The 19279-nt window shown below is 31.6% G+C and overlaps 1 protein-coding gene across 1 annotated transcript in view; it reads right to left on the bottom strand.

Annotated features, from left to right (window-relative positions):
* LOC145333975 (gamma-aminobutyric acid receptor subunit beta-like) overlaps window positions 1–18159 on the bottom strand; it is a 102285-nt gene extending 84126 nt beyond the window's left edge. The window contains exon 1 of the mRNA XM_080179240.1: window positions 17691–18159. Coding sequence (XP_080035366.1) covers window positions 17691–17740 — 50 coding nt within the window. The 5' untranslated portion in view covers window positions 17741–18159. The remainder of the gene's footprint in view (window positions 1–17690) is intronic.
* Window positions 18160–19279: the final 1120 nt, after the last annotated feature.

Here is a 19279-nt window from a genome sequence, read left to right on the forward strand (position 1 = left end):
ATAATCATAACATAAAAGCATTATAATACATACACAATAGTCAGTTTGGGCAATAATGATCCCCCATCCCTGGAAAGGGTGGGGGGGAATTAACAATACAGTTAACCATAATAAACTTGGCAGATTCAATCATTAATTTTAAGCATAGGGAGGGGGTCGTCAGACCCCTTCCCCAGGACTCGGGGGAGGGCCATTGACCCTCCACCGAACCCCGGTCAGGGGTGCCATAGGCATGGCTCACGGTTGCCGAATACCACATAATCATTAAATTAAAATTATTTTCAATCGAATCAATTAAAACTTTAAACTGAAGATGATTAAAGTCCCTCAACAGATTATGACGTCATACGATGAAATAACCAATGAGAGGCCAGCATAAATTTTACCTTTGGTCAATTACAGTGTATTCTGGCATCTCATTGACTATTCTATCACATGACGTCATAATCTGTTAAGAGACTTTAATCATATTCCTTAAAACTTCAATACAAATAAAATAAATAGTGTGCATTATAAAAAACAATTGTACAATTTTAGAGCATTTTTATCTGACTGCATGTCCTTAGTCTGGATATACTAACTGTGCATTGTAAGGAGTTGCGCCTGTTTATGGGCCATTGTATTACTCATGCTATTACTATTAGTGGCTCTTGGACAAAATAGCCTCGGCAAAATACCTCGGACATAATAGCCTCGGACAAAATAGCCCCAAAATAGCCTCTAGGACAAAATAGGACATTTACTAGAGCCTCGTAAAAGTGTCTAACTATGACGTCAGAAAAAATTAACAATTAACCAATTAGAAGCCAGGATTCACTGTAATTGACCAATGGTAAAATATATAGCGGTCTCTCATTGGTTAATTCTTAATTTTTTCTGACGTCATAGTTCGACACTTTTACGAGGTTCCATTTACTAGCCTCAACTGTTAATACCAAGGTGGTTTAGAATTTCGTGGATTTTACAAAAAGTGGTTGGTAGAGTTTCACAATTTTTAAGTTAGACTATTTTGTCCGAGGCTAGTTTGTCCAAGCTCCCTATAAGTATGACAGGCCAAGCATATCAGCAGTAGTTACAATTATTCTCTAGTATGATGCCATTAAGTATAGACTGGAAACCGACAACTCTCCAAAGCAATAAGACCAATCCATTGGGGCGAGGGTAATAAGCTCTAACCCCCTCCCATAATTTTCTGCCTCTCATTTTAATTGTGTGATATATACTTAAATTTTTTGATTAATAAATTCAAGCATATTTGTTTTATAGTTTGTTGTAATATAAAGGGTGTGCAAAAAAATGCGGACTTTTTTAAAATTGAAATTGTGCGGCTTGTGTTAATAGTAGAAATATGTTATGCATATCGTTAGAACCGGTATGAACTCTAGTTTTTTAAAATATAAGAACGGATTCTGTGCTACGTATAGTTTAGGAGCTACGTGGTGAAATGTCCCTATTGCCTTAAAACTTGAATTGCGAGTAAACCAGAAAAATTAAAAAAAAATATTGAAAAAAAATAAACCTATTCTTAAAGCTTTTTAATTATTTGTATTTATTTATTACGCAGACTTGGTAAAAAAGAAGGCCAAACCTACCGTTTTTAAACTTTATCCAGATGGAGATGGCAAGACGAGGCGCTACAATACATCGAGGACAAGTTGCCTTGGATGCTATGAAGAGTAGCTTCAAAAACAGAATCAATCCTGATATCAAAGCTCCAAAGATGGCAGATTTTTGGCCTATAGAAAATGTATGGGCCATGATTAAAGCTAAGATAGCATCTAAAAAAACAAATACACTTAACCCTTACAGATCGGGGGGGGGGGGGGGGGGGCTCAAAGAACCCCCCCCCTAGTTTTTTCAGTCTCATTTTTTTTGTGGGTAAGATGGAGAGCTGTAACTTCATGACTTTTTAAGTTTAGTAATTATACATTGGCAAGAGTTGATTTTATTAGGATATCTGGTCTGTGTCGGTCGTGGTGTCCGGTCAAAGTCGGTTGGGTAGCAAAAAAAATTAGAAAAAATTCTAAATAAATCTTAATTTCTACATTATGACTTTTGTGTATAAGGTAGAAACCTAAATTTTTTTTGGTGAATACTTAGATATCAATGACCATCTGAGAAAAGTGGTGTTATTACCGTTTGACCGCTCCCTGACCGACTTTATGACCGATTTTTGTCCGGCTTTTACTACAGACATATATCATGAATATCGTGGCTTCTATTACAGCTAGAGACCTATAATTTTTTTTGGTAAATCCTTAAGCAATAATAAACAGATAAGAATATTAATTTGCGCCGCCAATCGCCGTTTTACCGCCGTAACCGCCGAAAATGGCGGTTTCCGTTATTTGCCGTTTTTCGGCGATGATCAGAAAAAGTAATTTTTTGTTATGAAAAATAAAAGTTCGTCCTAAAATTTGGTCATCCTAGCTACAAAATTGGCCGCTCTACAGCTGTTTTAAAATTTAGCGGCTGGCCGCTAAAAAGCAGCTAAGGAGCGGTCTGACTGCTATGACTAGTAAAAGTAATTTTCTCTAAAAATACACATGAACCACCAGAAAAAAATTTTACGTCTTTATCTGTACCAGGAGCCCCTACCCCCCCCCCTCCCCCCGATCTATTAAGGTGGGAATTGGGGCCCGATCTGTAAGGGTTAAGGATCTGAGAAAAGAAATAATTTCCGCCTGGAAAGAAATTGATGCTGACAAAGATTTGTGCAAGAAGCTTATTCATTCTATGCTAGCAAGAGCAAAGGCCATAATACAGAAAAATGGAGATCAAATCTTTAAAAATGATTATTAGTTATTCATTACTTCTTTGTTTATTGTTAGTTTGTTAATAATTTAGTTAATTTCATAATTTTTCTTGAATTTATTGTTTAAAAATAAAAATAAACTCGTTTTGCTATTTTTTTATTCAATCTTTTTTTTACTTCAATATTTGATAATTTACTCGCAATTCAAGTTTGAAGGCATTTTTTTGCACACCCTTTATCTGTCTATCAAACAGAGTACTTTTAAAATGTCTGTATCTTTCTTGCATATTGACATAGTTTTAAAATCTTGTTAAATTGAAATTTTATGGTTATTATAACTTTATAAGGTGTAATTTTGACAATTGATAAAAAATATTGCCAAAATTACATCAAATAATGAAATTGACAAAAACACACCCACCTTTTTGTCAAAAACACAGTGGTTATATTTTTGCCAGTCGTAAATGTGACAGCACTCCAAGTTGAAGGATTACACAAGGTAAAATAGATCGAACCAGGGTCTGAGACAGTTCTGTGGAAAAACAAAGACAATTGTATCCATAAGTAGAACAACAATAAAAAAATAGATATTATTTTAATTGAAATTTTTTATCTTTTGTAGGCGTTTTATAAATACATTAATAAATATGATTTTCTTTGACAATTACTTGGATGTATTAGGAAGGAGGGGACTTTAAACTGTAAGTCACACTGATACCCCAAGTTGACTCAAAAACTTTGAATATCTTTATTGAAACTAGTAGTGTACCAACTTTTCAACCAATACATAAAGGGTAATTTGATTTATCATTGGGGATGTACTTTATTTTATCGTCCGTTTTCTTAGCTTTTAAAATTACTAGAATCTAATTCATAAGAGTTTAAGAGTAAAAACAGTATCTTGATATTGTACATCGAGTTTAATCAAAAATGCTTTGCTTTCATTATTTTTTGTATCTTTGTCCCAAGTTTTTATCAAAAAATGATATCATTGATTTTATGGTACAAACAATTTCTGTCTGGTTCTACTAAATTTATTTTAAAAACAACAAGTACAAAAATCCACAAAAATAGCAGCTGTTAATTTTTCTATACAAAAAGGAGCAAAAATTAATAGCTCTTTCCAAAAACAATTTCTTTATTTGGCTATTTAAAACAATAAATTTTACACTTGATCATGTGTTATTTATCAAAATAAGGAATTATAGAGAAGCTTCACTTTAAAAATTTTTAGAAAGGAAAGAGATGAAGGTTAAAATTGTGGAAAAAGTTTAAATTTAAAACAATGGAGAAAAACAAATTACATGGTGTTTCAATATCTTTTGACATTTTTAAAATGATGCTTTTTAATAATTCGGGCTTGTCCATCCGTCCCTATGTCCCTACGTCTGGAATGTTTAAACATGTTAGAATTGTCCTATCTATTTCAAACTTTGCATGATGATAGCAATTAGGTGCGATTTATGAATCGTAACAACTCTATAAGCATTATCAGAAAGTCCGTACGTTCATTTAAAACATGCTGATTTTTAACTTTTTTGACAACCAATTTTTGTATAAATGTAGGATGATTTTTTTAATGCTGATTCCTATTACAACAATATACAATGTTATAAGCGAAGTATCTCTATAATCAAGTCTTAAAAATGTAAGTGAGCTTATTTAGTTCTGACACTAAACAAGTGTTAATGTTAGTTTATCTTACCGTTTCAGAGCTTCGTTTTTTGGATGTTGCCATCCATGTCTTATTTAAATGCCCCTGTTTTCACTACATGTTCCATGACCCTGTAGTACATATCAGTACATCAGACTACCAAACACCTAACTGTCAGCATAAATTTGATTTGTAATATTTTCTTTTACTCCAAGCTTTCCTGCAAATTGCTGTTCGTGCAATAACCCCTCCCCTTCCCCCCTTAATTTTAGAAATAAGTTGAAAATAAAGTTAAAAATAAAACCTCGATAAACTACTCTCCTCCCTATAATTTTCAATTTATTTAGAAGTAAGAGGGGAGGTTACTCTGCTCGACAATTTGAGGGAAACTCTTACTTTCTTTCTCCTTCTACAATGAACAGACTGAGGTATTTTTTACTGCTCACAAAAATGCAAACAAACTCATAAAATATTATTTTAGCTACAATAATTTCATTCCCCTTTATTATAAATGTAAACAAATAAATTAATAATTTGCTACAAATAATAGGAAAAAGTTTAAAAGAAAAATTATTGAAAAAAGTTTTGAAGAACTGTTACGTAATAATTAATAGTTGCTTTGACCCTAGCCTCTATTGGGGAAAGCAAAGGGTGCAAGATACTAGTTTAAAAACACCCCAAGATATTTACAAAAATTCCCTAAAAAGTATAACTAATTCGGACCATCAATTTTTGACACCTTTAGGTTTAGGTTTAAAACCTTACTACTTTTTATTACCTCCAGGCTTACTTGATGTGGAGACTTTGAGATTTCGACCCCCCCCCCCCCCCCACTTACTTTTAAACCTAGTTTTAAGTTGGAAGTGGATATTTTTTCTAGGGACCATTTCTCTTGAAAATAATTGATAGTAGCTATTCATATAAATTCTAACAAATAGCAGTTTGTGATATCATATATTAAATATAAATTATACTTGTAACTTTAAAATCTTAATTCACTAAACAAAGCTAAGCCTAGAATAGAAGAAAAAGATACTCTTGTTTAGAAAATAAATGATGAACATTATAGAATTTAGTATAAAACAGGTGTGAGACTATTCAAGGATTAATTGATACATTTAAATATGAATGGACACTCGGGAGGGAGAGGACATTGGAACTAACGTTAAACTACACCCCTTCAAATCCCTATAATTATGAACTTCCAAAGATAGAATTTTACAAAAAGGACAGTGGAAAATTTATTTATAGACTATTGGTACCAGATATCTTAATGGATAAGACTATGGACGATAAATTGATTTACATCCCCAATGATATCAAAATAACCTCTTCTGTAGTTTAAACCAACCAACCACAATTCAATAAAAGTACCCAATGTTTTGGAGCTAATGAATAAGAAATCGTGGTTTTAAAACTTTGGTTACCAGGGTTATTTACTAAGTATATTTGCGATTACTTTTATTTAATAGATTCTTCCAATTTTTAACATTTACAAAACAGCCTGCTTTATTGCATCAAGATCTATGACAGATCTATATAGGAAAAAAACGTCTATAAATGAGCTCGAGTCTTCCAATGGTAAAGTGTTTAAAACTCATAGTGCTCCAATAATCCTCATTAAACTCTCATTGACCAAAGCGATAAGACCTTTATTTTATTTGTTTATGGAATGAATTCAGTTTTTCACTTCATGTAGATATTTGAATTACATTGAAGTATTTAATCCTTTTTTCACAAATAAAAAATATACGTTCATAATAGAGTAAATCTAAGAAAACTGTATTTTAAAAGAATTCGATTGTGGCGACACTTCCTTTGTGTTAAAATATTAAAACTAAAATTTTTATCATATTAACCCTTTGGTGATGGTAATGTGAAAAAAATATAATTGAAAAAATATTTTTTAAATCATTTAAATTAATAAATATTTACTTCTTTCTTTTAGATAGTAATGGCGGGGGAGGAAAATTGATTTATTGAGAAATAGATAAATAGATTACTTAAGAAAACTAGCCAATAGCGATATAGTTATATTGAGCCAACTCTAGTTTACATTATATTGGCCTCTCTCTTCCTTAGTTTTGTTACCTTTACCTTTTCTAAGTAAAGCTTGTTATAAAGACTGCATATCTAAAATTTTGTAAATATTGGAGATGTATGTCACAACAAGGAATATTTTGAAAGCTTAGCAACTTTATAAATACTATTTTAAAGTCTCTTTTAAATACATAATTTTTGTCATTGTGCATTGTTATTATCCTGTTATAATATACTGCTTATTTGATTAAGAAATGATAATTCCTAGAGTGATAAGCCATGATTTGGGTCATACGATTGCTTCGCTTTCAAGAATGTTTTCATCCTTGTTTTATCAACATCCAGTACCCACCAACTTCATTAAATGTTATCTGTTATAGGTTTCATCAAAAGTTTGTCCATTAAGAAAAATAAGGAAGTTGGCTACTTCTTTTAAGATGTCTAATGTTACATTTAAACATGGTTGTTTTTCTTGGAATTAATTTAAAGATTTTTGGAGTTAGCCCTCATGTATAGGTCCTGGTCAAGATACCTCCTCCAATCCCCCTCCTATTTTGAAAATAAGAAGAAGTTATTGTTTCTTTTGTTAGTGTTTTGCCTATGTTAGGTTATGTTGGGTACAGGATAGCTCCTCAGGGCCACCGCAGGGTTTTGTATGCAAAAAAACATCCCTTCTTATTTTCAATTTATTTTAAATCGGGATGGTGGTTTTTTGTTTTAATGATGATCATTTCATCAAAAGTTGCTGTAATCTAATCAAAGTGATAAATAGTTGCTTAATTAATATCATTTAAGTAAAACTTAAACTAACTTTTTATACTGTCCAACCAAAAAAATTTTATAAGTAGGTAAATGATGAGAAAAAAAGAAAAAAAATGTTTTGATAGTTTTGGTGCAGTTTCTTTGTTTTTCCCACATCTACATTAGCATGGCTCAAAATTTTGAACTGTTTAGAAAAAAAATAATGCATTTTTATAACTAATATTTTTTTCAGTTGGCAGAAAAGCTTGAAGCAAAATAGTTTACGTTTGATATTAAGAATATCACTTAGTGAAGCCCCTAGAGGGAAACATTTTTTCTTTCATTGGAGATTTTGAACATATCTTTTTTTTGAAATATTGGTCCAGGCTGTTCTACACTTATAAACTATGTTGTGGATGATATATTGTAAGAAAATATGATGGGAGTCCTTTGAAGATATTACTTTCAGCTTAAACAAGGCCCAATCATAGCCATGCATAAGGAGCTAACAACAATTTAATGAAAAAGGTTTTCTTTATTTCATTTAATCTATTTTTTTGTGATTTTTTAAAAATCCATCGAAAAGAACAAGGAAGCTACGGTTATTTTACAACTTTCCTGACATCCTCACGGAAGTATGGACAAACAAAACCTTAGTAATAGAGTAGACGTATTACCAACAAGAAAGAGATTATCCACAAGTAACTTACCTAATAAAATAATGCATTATGAGGTGTATATTTATTATGTATACTATTAATTAAAATTAAGTCATAGAGCAACTCTAAAAGCACACAAACACATATAATTTATCTCTTATAGAGGAGAGACAGTAAGAATGTCAAATAAAATAATATCTTTGAAGCAAAATTTGGGGTAAACATTGAAAAACAAGATTATTTTATACTATGACATTATTTGTATTCTTTTCGTATTTGATGTACTTTTATATTTATAATACTAAGTAAAATTGTCTGTCTGTCCATCTGTCCATTTGTCGCTTTAAATATTTCTAACCGCTACAATGTCCCCTAAAAGGAAATTATCTAACCCCTCCCCCCTCTCCAACAAAAATGTAAAATGTTTACCCACTTTTAAATATTGTTTCCCTACATGCTAAAGGCGCAGCCTTTCATTACATATATAGATAGAAGCCTATTCCCATAGAAACAAATTTATCTTTTTTTCCAACAAATTTTAGAAATACCTTTTCTGTTGGCAGAAAAAAAAACTTTTTCATTTTCTGGGAAATTAAAAATTTTTGAGGAAAACTTAACTTTCATATGAAATACATCAGATTCTCTCTCGGTGAAAAAACTGCATTTCTCTCATTTTTTAGCAGCGCAGATATTTTATAATTCATTGGGATTAATTCTATACTTTATTCCTTAGACAATGAGGTATGTTTTGTTTAGAGTAGCGCTTCTATAATATTTACATTTCAAACTAAAAGTATAAATGTCTGTGAATTTGAGCTTTTGGGTTATTTTTATTTTAATAAATTATCTAAATTTATCATAATGTCATTATTAGAATAAGGTTATGAATCTCGCTAATCTCCGGGCCGATGAATTTTTCCAGTTTAGGGAAGCTTCAAATGGGATCCTAATGATTAGGCTTTTACATTTTTAAACATAAGTCTTGGGGTGGTTTTAAGCTGTTTTTCTTTCCCTCCCTATCTTTTCGAATACCAAGCCTCTAGAGTAGTTTGGCTTGAAATAAATGACATAAAATCAGTTATAAAGTGTATAATGTGTGTATCAAAGTTCCCATTATAAAAGGTTTTAGCTCTGCAACCATTACAGTAATTAAATTTGGGTCTTAATGTGTGCTTCTATGCAATATTTATCCTTGTTAAACTTTGGTGTTGGTATTATATCAAAATGAGGAATAATTAACTATAAAAGTATTATTATAGGTTGGTACCAATTGGACATATTGTCAACGATAGTATTAGTCAAATTATCAATTGATGCAGCATTGAGATGGTACCCAAAGTTTTTTGACCACGTTAACATATTCGTTGGCTTAAAAACTTTGGGAACTTTAATTGAATTTTGATTGGTTAGTTTCAAACTTTACATTCAATAGTTTTAATCTTTAGAAGTAATATTATTGTTTTTCATCATTTTGGATGTGTACCAATTAATCGTCCAGTGTCTACTCCCTTAAGAACCCTGATATTGTCGACATAAATGAATGTATGTAAAAACAAATCTGCTAGGGCTAACAGGATACCAACAGCTAAATTATCACTTTCAACTCAAACTTTATTATATTAGCTTATAATAATATTTAACTTTTGTTTTTGTTTTTGTCGTTGTTTTTTTAATTTTTTAAACAGTGCATTTGCTTTAATTTAAGTATATGTTTGTCGTTTTTACATCTACTTTTATCAAATTTACTAAATCAAAATAGCTAGTTTTTAAGATAACTTAACCAATGTTGATGTTATATAGAGCATCATATTTAGAAGCTAGGTATATAAATTTATGTACTTCAAAAATTTCCTTTCTGTAGATTAAAAGTTTGAAATTTCTGGTACCCTAATAAAGAAATAAAAAATTTGTTTCTTAAACTTTAGGTACCAGTAATATTTACTGTCCAACATCCCTTCCCCCCAGAAGTAAGATGAATATTTTTTGTTCGGCTTTTGTACTTTAAGACAATACAGTACTAAACTGCAAAAATAATTATATAAAAATCAGAAATAATGTAAAAATTTGCATTTTAAATCTAAATTCAGTTGAATTTTTATGCCAAATTTATAGAAAATGTAACGAAATCAAGGAACTTTATACAGTTCTGAATGGGAGGTTTATCTAACCCCCCTCACAAAATAAAGGGGGGTTAGATATACCATCCTACAACCCGCTTAACCCTTAACGGTCGGGGGGAGGGTGGGGCGTTGGCCGCCCCCCCACATCCGTTTTTTTCTATCTCATTTTCTGTGTGTGAAAGATAAAGAGCCCAAACTGCTTGACTTTTTAAGTATGGGTATGACACATAACTGAGAGTTGGAATTTTTTGAATATCTCCATCCTGGCGGGCACAGGATGGCAGCAAACCTGGCAGGGTCATCCAGGTAAGGAGATAAAATATTGTTTTGACTAAAACAAAGCATTTTATCATAGCAAAATACAAAAAAATCCTCTAGTAGTACATCCTTATATGAAATACAGGTGTTCAAGTCACTTTCAGGATTAAGGTATGATCCTGCAGGTCCTGATCCTCCAGGTCTCCAGAAATCTTTAAAAGGCACCTGTGGCCGCAATTTTTGACTTAGAGACTTCAAATTTGAAACTTAAACTTGCCTTACATGTCTACATAACGTATTAAAATTTCTTGAAGATCCGCTGCCGTTTTCCCGCCGACCGCCGACTGCGGCGGCTGGCAGCTGCCAAGTACAGCTGCGGCCGCTGAAATTTATATTTTGATATTTATAATGTAAAATTTACATAAAGATAAACATTTTCTGGAAAAAAAATTTTCTTCTAGCTTCAAAAATAAGAAAATTACAGCCGTTTGAAATTTTTAAGTAAAAAAAGACCTAAAAACAAAGGTTGTTAAATAAAAGGGTGATGGAAGCGAAACAATAACTAGTTCCCCCCTCAAAAATCATTAACATTCTGTTTTACATATCTACTGATATTCTGTATTCCACTCATTAGAGTAAAAAACTAGAGGAAGAAAGGGTTAAGTAACTGTATCTCCCATCGCAAGCGTCTTGTGCAACCTTCCTATTGGGTCTTTGAAAATCAAACAAGGGTGGCGCTTATATTAACACAGCCAAGTAGCAGAAAATAATTTATAAGCAGACAAAAGAGGTCTTTGAAAAATGAAGAGAGGTAGTTGTCTGTTTATACATATACTATAGATCTGTTTTCCACTCTAAGGCTAACCATACAACGGCTTTAATATAACACAACACTTGATATTTTTATTACACCTCCTTAAAGTTCACACTATCCTACACCCATCTATAATTCAGTTACGTGGGTTATTACAATTGTTTTCAATATATATTTGACTTGTATTAGATCTCTTAGTTTGTACAGTCAAGTTCTTATCAAGAGAATATCAAAAACTTTTCAGTCAATGTATCAACTTAATAAGTGTTCATATAGATTTGATAATGTAGTAATATAGTAATAATGAAATAGCCAATAAAATTATGGCGTAAAGTATTTGAGTACAACATCTTTTTTTACTAATAGAAGTTGCTTTTGTGTCCATATGAGATCTTGAAAACAGCTTGATTAATAAATTGTTATCAAACATCTATATTAAGCACTTTGACATTAGCGTAACGTTTAATACAATTTGATTGGCAATTTTTTACTTAATATATGATAATCTATTTAAGTATCTAACTATATGATATTTACTATGGATATTGTGATTGTAATTGAATAGACTCAACTAAATATATAAAAATCTATTCATGTATCTAACTATATGATATTTACTGTGGATATTGTGATTGTAATTGAATAGACTCAACAAAACTTTTACAAACTTTAACAGAACTTCCTTAGTGTCCAAACAATATGGCAAATTTTCCTTACTAATTTAAAGTTAAGGTTTAATGGTAACTGTAAATTACCTTGTCCGTATGTCCATATTTCAGTCTCTCATCATATTATAGACTTCAAAATAGGTAGCCTCTGGCTTAAGCAAAATGGTCTGAGTCCGATTTTCACTAAAATGGCTAATTTTAAAAGTAAAATTAGCTAAAAAATATATAGTTTGCTTCAATTATTTGATGTTATTGTAATCACACTAATTGTCTGAAACCATGAAACTATACATACTATCACTCTCTCTCTCTCTTTCACTCTATTACAGAAACTTTATTTTGTTTAATCATACATTGATACATTTCACGAGATATATTTTGATATGACACTGAAACTTTGATTAACTAACCCTGTATGTATGAATGTAACTATGAAACTCTGTACAAAAAATGATCTATCATAAAAGCTTCAGTAAGTTTAACCAGATTTTATATACATTTTTAGCAGTGGCGTGTGGTAGGGAGGTGAAGAGGGATGTCAACAACAACCCCTAAAATTGAAAATTTTAAGTCCCTGATGGTTTCACACCACCCTAGTGAATCACTGTGCACGCCACTGATTTCAACAGATTTTTATCCGTTTGCCAAAATTAGACTTTTTTAAATTTCAAAATTTTCAAATGCTTTTTTCATAATGTAAAAATAAAATTATTATTTCGAAGTAACTCTAAAAATCCATTAACTGCATCAAACAACTAGATTTTCTCTATTGCTTCTAGCTAAAAAAAATGAAAATTGGTAAAGATATGCCTAATTTTAAAATGTTTTAGGAGTCCATTATTTTAGAGGTCACTAAGATCATACAAATGATGAATAATCATGTATCGAAATAAAAATAATTGTTCGAAATGGTAAATGCTGTATGCTTTTTTTTCAGAGGCATGGTAAATAAAAATAAACTTACTTGAATTCTTAATTGGTCTGTGATAGAAAGGAAAAAGTAAAAGTTTTTAATTTGTCCCTTGTTAAGAAGCGTTCAACCAAGTAATTGTATTTTCAACTTTGACGGGAGGGATATTGTTTTATTATATAACTTTAAATATTCATAATTTCCATTTTCAAAATATTTCTTATCTTTATATGGGTGGATGATTGCGTCGCAATTCTATAATCGTACCAGAATATTGTAGGTCCATTTAAATCGAATTAATTTTCAAAACTTTTTGACAAAATTTTTTATTTGGAATAATTATCCTTTTCATCTGCTTTTTTTGAATAACGATTTTTAGGACATTGAGTACAATAGTACAGTTTTATGAGCGAAGCATCTATACAATTAAGTTCTAGAAAGAAAGTATGTACTTATACATTATCCTTTTTAGCAATTTTACAATAAATTTACATAGAACTTTGTTTAGACTTTTAAATTTAAATTCTGCGTTATTTGTTCTGATACTGTACAAGTGCTAATGCTTGTTTGTCCTACCGTCCGATTATAGAGCTTCCCTTTTATAGATATTGTCATCCTTGTTATGAGTGCGTGTGCTGGTGTGTGTGTGTGTGTGTGTGTGTGTGTGTGTATAAGCAAAGTATGTAATATTAGAAGATATAATGATATGAGAATATAAAAGAAATGCTAATTCGCTGCATGTTCAATATACACACATTTTCATACAGGGTGTCCACAAAAACAGCCTTTTCTAAAATTTGTATCGCCATTGGCCAAGGATCAGGTCAATTGGAATCCTCTATTAAACCTTAAATATTTAAGTTGGCACACAATTATATATTCATTGTGAAAATGTCTAAAATTAGATAATTATATATTTTCCTGTCATATACGTTTTAAGACCAATTTCAATCAATGTATAAACTAAATAACACTATTGCCGTGTTAATATAATTACAGCAGAATGTTTTACCAACAACACCATTTAAATTTTTTAATATATTTACCCAAAATTTTTTCAAATTTATTTGTTGTTTTTTTTTAAATTTCTCTCTCATAAGTTTAAACGATTTTTTTATTGGAGGGGGGACAAAGTGTCTCAAAAATCAGCCATGTGACGTCATAAAAATGAGGGGTTTTCCATCTCTTTTTTAGGGGTTTTCTTTCCCACTTCTCCTCTCATCTCTCTCATTTTTATGACGTCACATGGCTGATTTTTGTCCCACTCTTTTTTTATTGATTTTTATTTTTACTCATTATTTAGATTGTTGTTGTTTAAAATCTGTTTTTTGTTTTGTTTTTTTGAGGTACCCTGTTCTGAGATAAAATATTTGTACATATTACTTGCTGAACCAAAGTATTTCCTCATAATAGCTGAAAAAATCTGTTTCTTAAATTATCAAATCACAAGTTATATAGAAATAGGTTGAATTATTAAAAGCTTTAGGACATAACTTTCAAATAAGTACTAATACCCCCTTCCGACTACTTAAAAATGAATCGAAAATATTGATTAGGAGGGAAATTTTCGTCTTATTACTTCAGGTGAAGTTAGGTTAGGTTATATTTTGTACTGGGTAGCCCTGCAGGGTTCGGGCATCACTATTTATTTCAATTTCTATCAAACTTTGTCGACTATTAATAAGGTTTACTTACTAAAATGTACAAAACAAAGATATTTTTAAAACCAAACAAAACTTAACTTAAATTACCAGTGTTTTAATGGTCATTTGTACTTTTTGAACTTGCGTTCATTCTCGGGTTAAGTACCTGTCACAATTGTGTTAGTAGTAGCGTAACTAACTACTATAAAATGTGACTTTCTTACAAACCAGTTTATATCAAACTATGTTTCTTGGCGTATTTTAAAAATAAATTGTTTTATCATATATCATAATCCTTATAATAAAGTAACAGGATGTTTGTGTGTTTGTCTGTGTGTTTGTATGTTTGTACCGAAGGATCTCGCTAACTGCTGAACCGATCGGGTTCTCCTTAACAGGGTAGATTCTCATATGTCCCGGGAAGGTTTATAACTATTTTGGGGAAGGGTACCACCACCCTCCCTAGAGAAATAATTTTTTTTAAATTTCTCGATTTTAGAAAGAGAGTTCAACGAAAAATAAACGTCAAACGCAAAATAGCTATATTTTAATATAAAAAAAACATTTAAAGTTCCACTAGAGGCCTCTAGGGGCGTAGCCGCTAGTATCATATAAAGTGCATGAAGCATCTCCATATACTTTTTAAAGCTAACTTTTCTTATTTGAACCATGCTAAATAATTCATAAAAATTGTATCAGTTAGCTACTACATATTATTTTTCATAGTTATAGTTTCATAAAAAATAATTATAAAACTTTCTGAGTATAGTCCCTTTCGTGGCAACGCCCCTTAAGGGGCGTTTCTTTAAATTTTCACAATAGCTTTTCTTCTATTTCAAACCCCTGCAGGGGGTCTAACCCTGCGAGGCCAATTACCTAACCCTGCGGGGCAATTACCTAACCCAATATAACCTAACCTAAAATAACCTATCAAAAGCTATTTTTAAAATGCGACAAATCGCGCCTTGAGGGGCGTTGCCACGAGAGGGACTATACCCAACTTTCTATTTGAGCAATTGTGATTTAGCTAATGTAAAATGTACGTGGATTTAAAGGAACACCAATAACCAAACCTACAGTTCTCACATTCATTTTTTTAGTTTCTTCCAGCAGGAAAATCAGAATAGTTATTTCTCGCATCGTATTATAAACGGCTTTCTGCGGATATAGAATGTACAATTATGATTGTACACTTTTATATTCGTAGAAAGCTGGATATAATACGATGCTAGACATAGTTTTTTCGTATGGATGAGAACCGGTTCCTATCCACCGGATTCGAATGAATACGAGAATAGTTATTTCTCGCATCGTATTATAAACGGCTTTCCGCGGATATAGAATGTACAATTATGAGATTAAAACTAGTTTTTTTAGCCCCGAGGTGCCGAAGGCACCGGCTAAAAAAACTGGTTTTAATCTTATGATTGTACTTTTTTATATTTGTAGAAAGCTGGATATAATACGATGCTAGACATAGTTTTTTCGTATGGATGAGAACCGGTTCCTATCCACCGGATTCGAATGAATACGAGAAAAATATTCTTTAATAGATATACTCCACAGCTTAAAGACAACCAACTATTAAACAAGAACATAATCCTGTTGAGGATTCTCTGTTTATGAGCCAAGGCATTTCCTTGGTTCTTGTGAATTCAGAGGGTGAGTGGTTAAAACGCTCTTTCGAATCTTTGAAAAATTCAAGGGATGGAGGGGAAAATGGACTGTAAATTAAACCAATATCTAAAGATTTATAATCATTGGTTAAATATAAATTTTGGATATTGATATTAATTCTTGATTTGTTAGAATTTTTAATGTCTATTTATTAGAGTAAGGTTAATCAAAATAAGACGACTGCCTTACTTAATTTCAGGTTAGGTTATTAAAAGCAAGATCTGGTTTGATATCTGATTCTATTATTAACCTGATACTTTTAGCTTAATTTGGGCACAACGTTAGAATGTCACTAACTAATTAACTAACTAACTAACTAATTGTTACAGTCTTTCATAAGTTGAAGCATTGTATTTCCTGCGAATTTAATTATGATTTATAAATAGTAATTTGTTCTAATTTTTTAACTTTAATTACTTATTAAATATTCATTTTAAATATGCTGATATTCATATATTGCAGAAGAAATAATATGTATATATGCCCCGTAAGATCTCTTGAACGGCTAGCCGCTAGCACAATTTTAAAAAAATCATAGCGATGTCTAGTATTTGACGGGGATTGCGACACCTAACCGTCAAAATACCCTCCCCACTCATCACTAAAAAAACCTTTAGTTTCAAATAAATCAATGTATGGGGGGAAACCCCCGGCCCCAGCCTCCTCTTGGGGCTTCGCCTGTAAAGGTGGGGAGCAGCGTTTTTTCTACTTAAATAACCAACCAATCAAAATTTACTAATGTCTAAATGTTTATATGCCTACGAAGAAGAAAACGTTTTTATAAAACTTTGGGGACTAGTGTTTTAAGCAGCCCATTCTCTCTCCCTCTCTCTCTATAAAATTTACAATGTGAGCCTTCAAGCTGTAATATAACTTTATTGCATTGTTGTGTTTTTTTTCTCGTTTTTGCTGCGCTACTTATGGACAGTTTAATCCTAGTTGAAATATGTTTAGCTCTTTTGTTAAGATATTTAAATTTGCATAGATGGACCTAGAAAACACACACACACACACACGCACATTATACAATATGAATATACATTATACATTGCTTTCAATTTTACATAATACCCAAGAAAATTCATAGTTTCCCTGTTAATCTGGATGACAAGTGTTGACACTGCAAGTCATAGGATGATCATAACTGACTGATCATCGATTTTATGATCGATTTTATGTTGAACGAGCTTATATTACTGATATTTACTTTGACATTATGTCCAGTATTTCTGTAATTACCTTATAGATTTTTTATAATTTTAATACTGGATACCCAAACATCCCTTTCAATAACGTAGAAAAATTTTTGTTTGCCCGTTAAGAATTCGTTATGGACTATGTCGATTGGGTTCTCTATTACAGGAAAGTTTGAATAGGACCCGGGATGGTTTTAATCTTTTTGATTTCTATATGAGAGTCTTGGGATGATTTTTCCAAAAATACAATAAATAAATGAAATGTTTAAACATATAAAAGGACAAATAAAAAAGTTCTTTTATACTGGAAAGAAAGTTTTCAAAATAGATAGTTTGATGAAAATATTTATATACCTAACAGTGTTGGCTTCGTCTTTAAACTTTATGGATGCTTTATTCGAAGGGAGAAATAAATCTATAAGTATTTTATTTTGCACTATAAATTTTATCATTAAAGAATGAAATTAGGACAATTATGATACATGAGGACAGTTTGACGGACATATATATATTAAAAATAGAGTAGCTGCGCTACTTTAAAATAAGTCTCCTTACCTCTCCATAAAAACTATGAGCAGAATTATTACAGAGTCTATATTCTTCATATTGAGTAACTGAATGAATTAGCAATTTTGTTTTATATATTTTTATGTGGAAATATATATATACACATATATATTATCTACATTATGTATCTGCACTAATATTATTTTCTTATCATCAAAATTCTTTTTTTTATTATTTTGTATTTATATCCTTTTTATATGTTTTATTATTTGTATGATGTACTTGTTGGTTTGTCCCGCCGTAGCCGTTTGGTGGGGGTGGTGTAACATGCACTTTTACTACAGGGGGGCAGACGACCGCCCCTCAACTTGGGCAGGGGGTACGCCCGGCCCCCTTGGGTCTCACTGTGTTATCTACGGGTTTATCCGCATAGCAGCGCACGCACATCCTCTTACTACAGAGGCAAGTCTCACACTACTCAACTGTATGTATACATATATCTAAACATACACAGACACACACACACACACACGCACACAACAATTTCGAGGCTATGCGGAGGCCAGCCAATACAGAGAGAGAGAGAGTGAGAGAGATAGTGAGAAAGAAAGAAATATTATGAAAAGGAAAGAGAAAGAAAGATAAGTGTGAGAAAGAGAATGGGAAAGGATTATTAGAATTGAGTTACTGCAAGGGGTGTAGATACTAAATATGAATACAAACTGGCAAAGAGAAAGGGTGGATTAAAATGGGGGGGGGGGGAAGGGGTATTGTGGTAGATTTTCTTCTGTTTTTGGCCAAAATTAAGGAGGTCTCTAAGGCATGGGCATTTTATAGGGGTAAAAGGATAGTACGGTCAGAAATTATTTTATTGTATGATACTAAGTTAATGCAAGTTTTACTTTTCAATGGATTTTGATATAAAAAATTCTGTTTTTGGATATAAATTTAGGGGGTTTCAAAGGCATGGGTATTTTATAGAGGTAAAAGGGTAGTTAGTTATCATTTTGTATATAATCATAAGTTTTTAAAAAAGCATTAATTTCATGGTTTTCGTTTTGTGGACCAAAATTATGAAGTTTCTAAGGCATGCCGCATGGGTATATTATAGGGGTATAAGGATGGTACGTTCAGAATTTTTTTTATTGTTTGATATCAAGTCAATGCAAGTTTGTCTTTTCAATGGAATTTGATATAAAAAGTTTTTTGGTCAAAAAGTTTCAAAGGCATTGGTAATTTATAAGGTTTTCTTTGACTTTGATTATATTTTAATCCATAAAAAAAGTAACAGGATATGTGTGTGTACCGAAGGATCTTGCTAACCACTAAACCGATATGGTTCTCCTTTACAGGGTAGCTTTTCATAGGTCCTAAGAGGTTTCATACCTACTTGGGGGAGGGTACCACCATCCTTCCAAAAGAAATTGCCCTTAGAAAAAAATTATACAACAGAAATTTTTTTTGAACTAGAGGCCTCTAGGCGAGTAGCCGCTAGTTAAGTATAAAGCAAAGAGTGAAAGAAAACAGCACGATATTAATGAACATACAAATCTTCCCCCTAATATGTATAAGCAACTATAAGCAATTAACCCATTAGTGCCGAACTTCCCCCCTGTCGTCAGAATCACTTGAAATTT

The sequence above is a fragment of the Acartia tonsa genome, chromosome 12, assembly GCF_053477335.1.
Source record: "Acartia tonsa isolate MP-2025a chromosome 12, ASM5347733v1, whole genome shotgun sequence".
In the NCBI taxonomy this organism is placed as follows: domain Eukaryota; kingdom Metazoa; phylum Arthropoda; class Copepoda; order Calanoida; family Acartiidae; genus Acartia; species Acartia tonsa.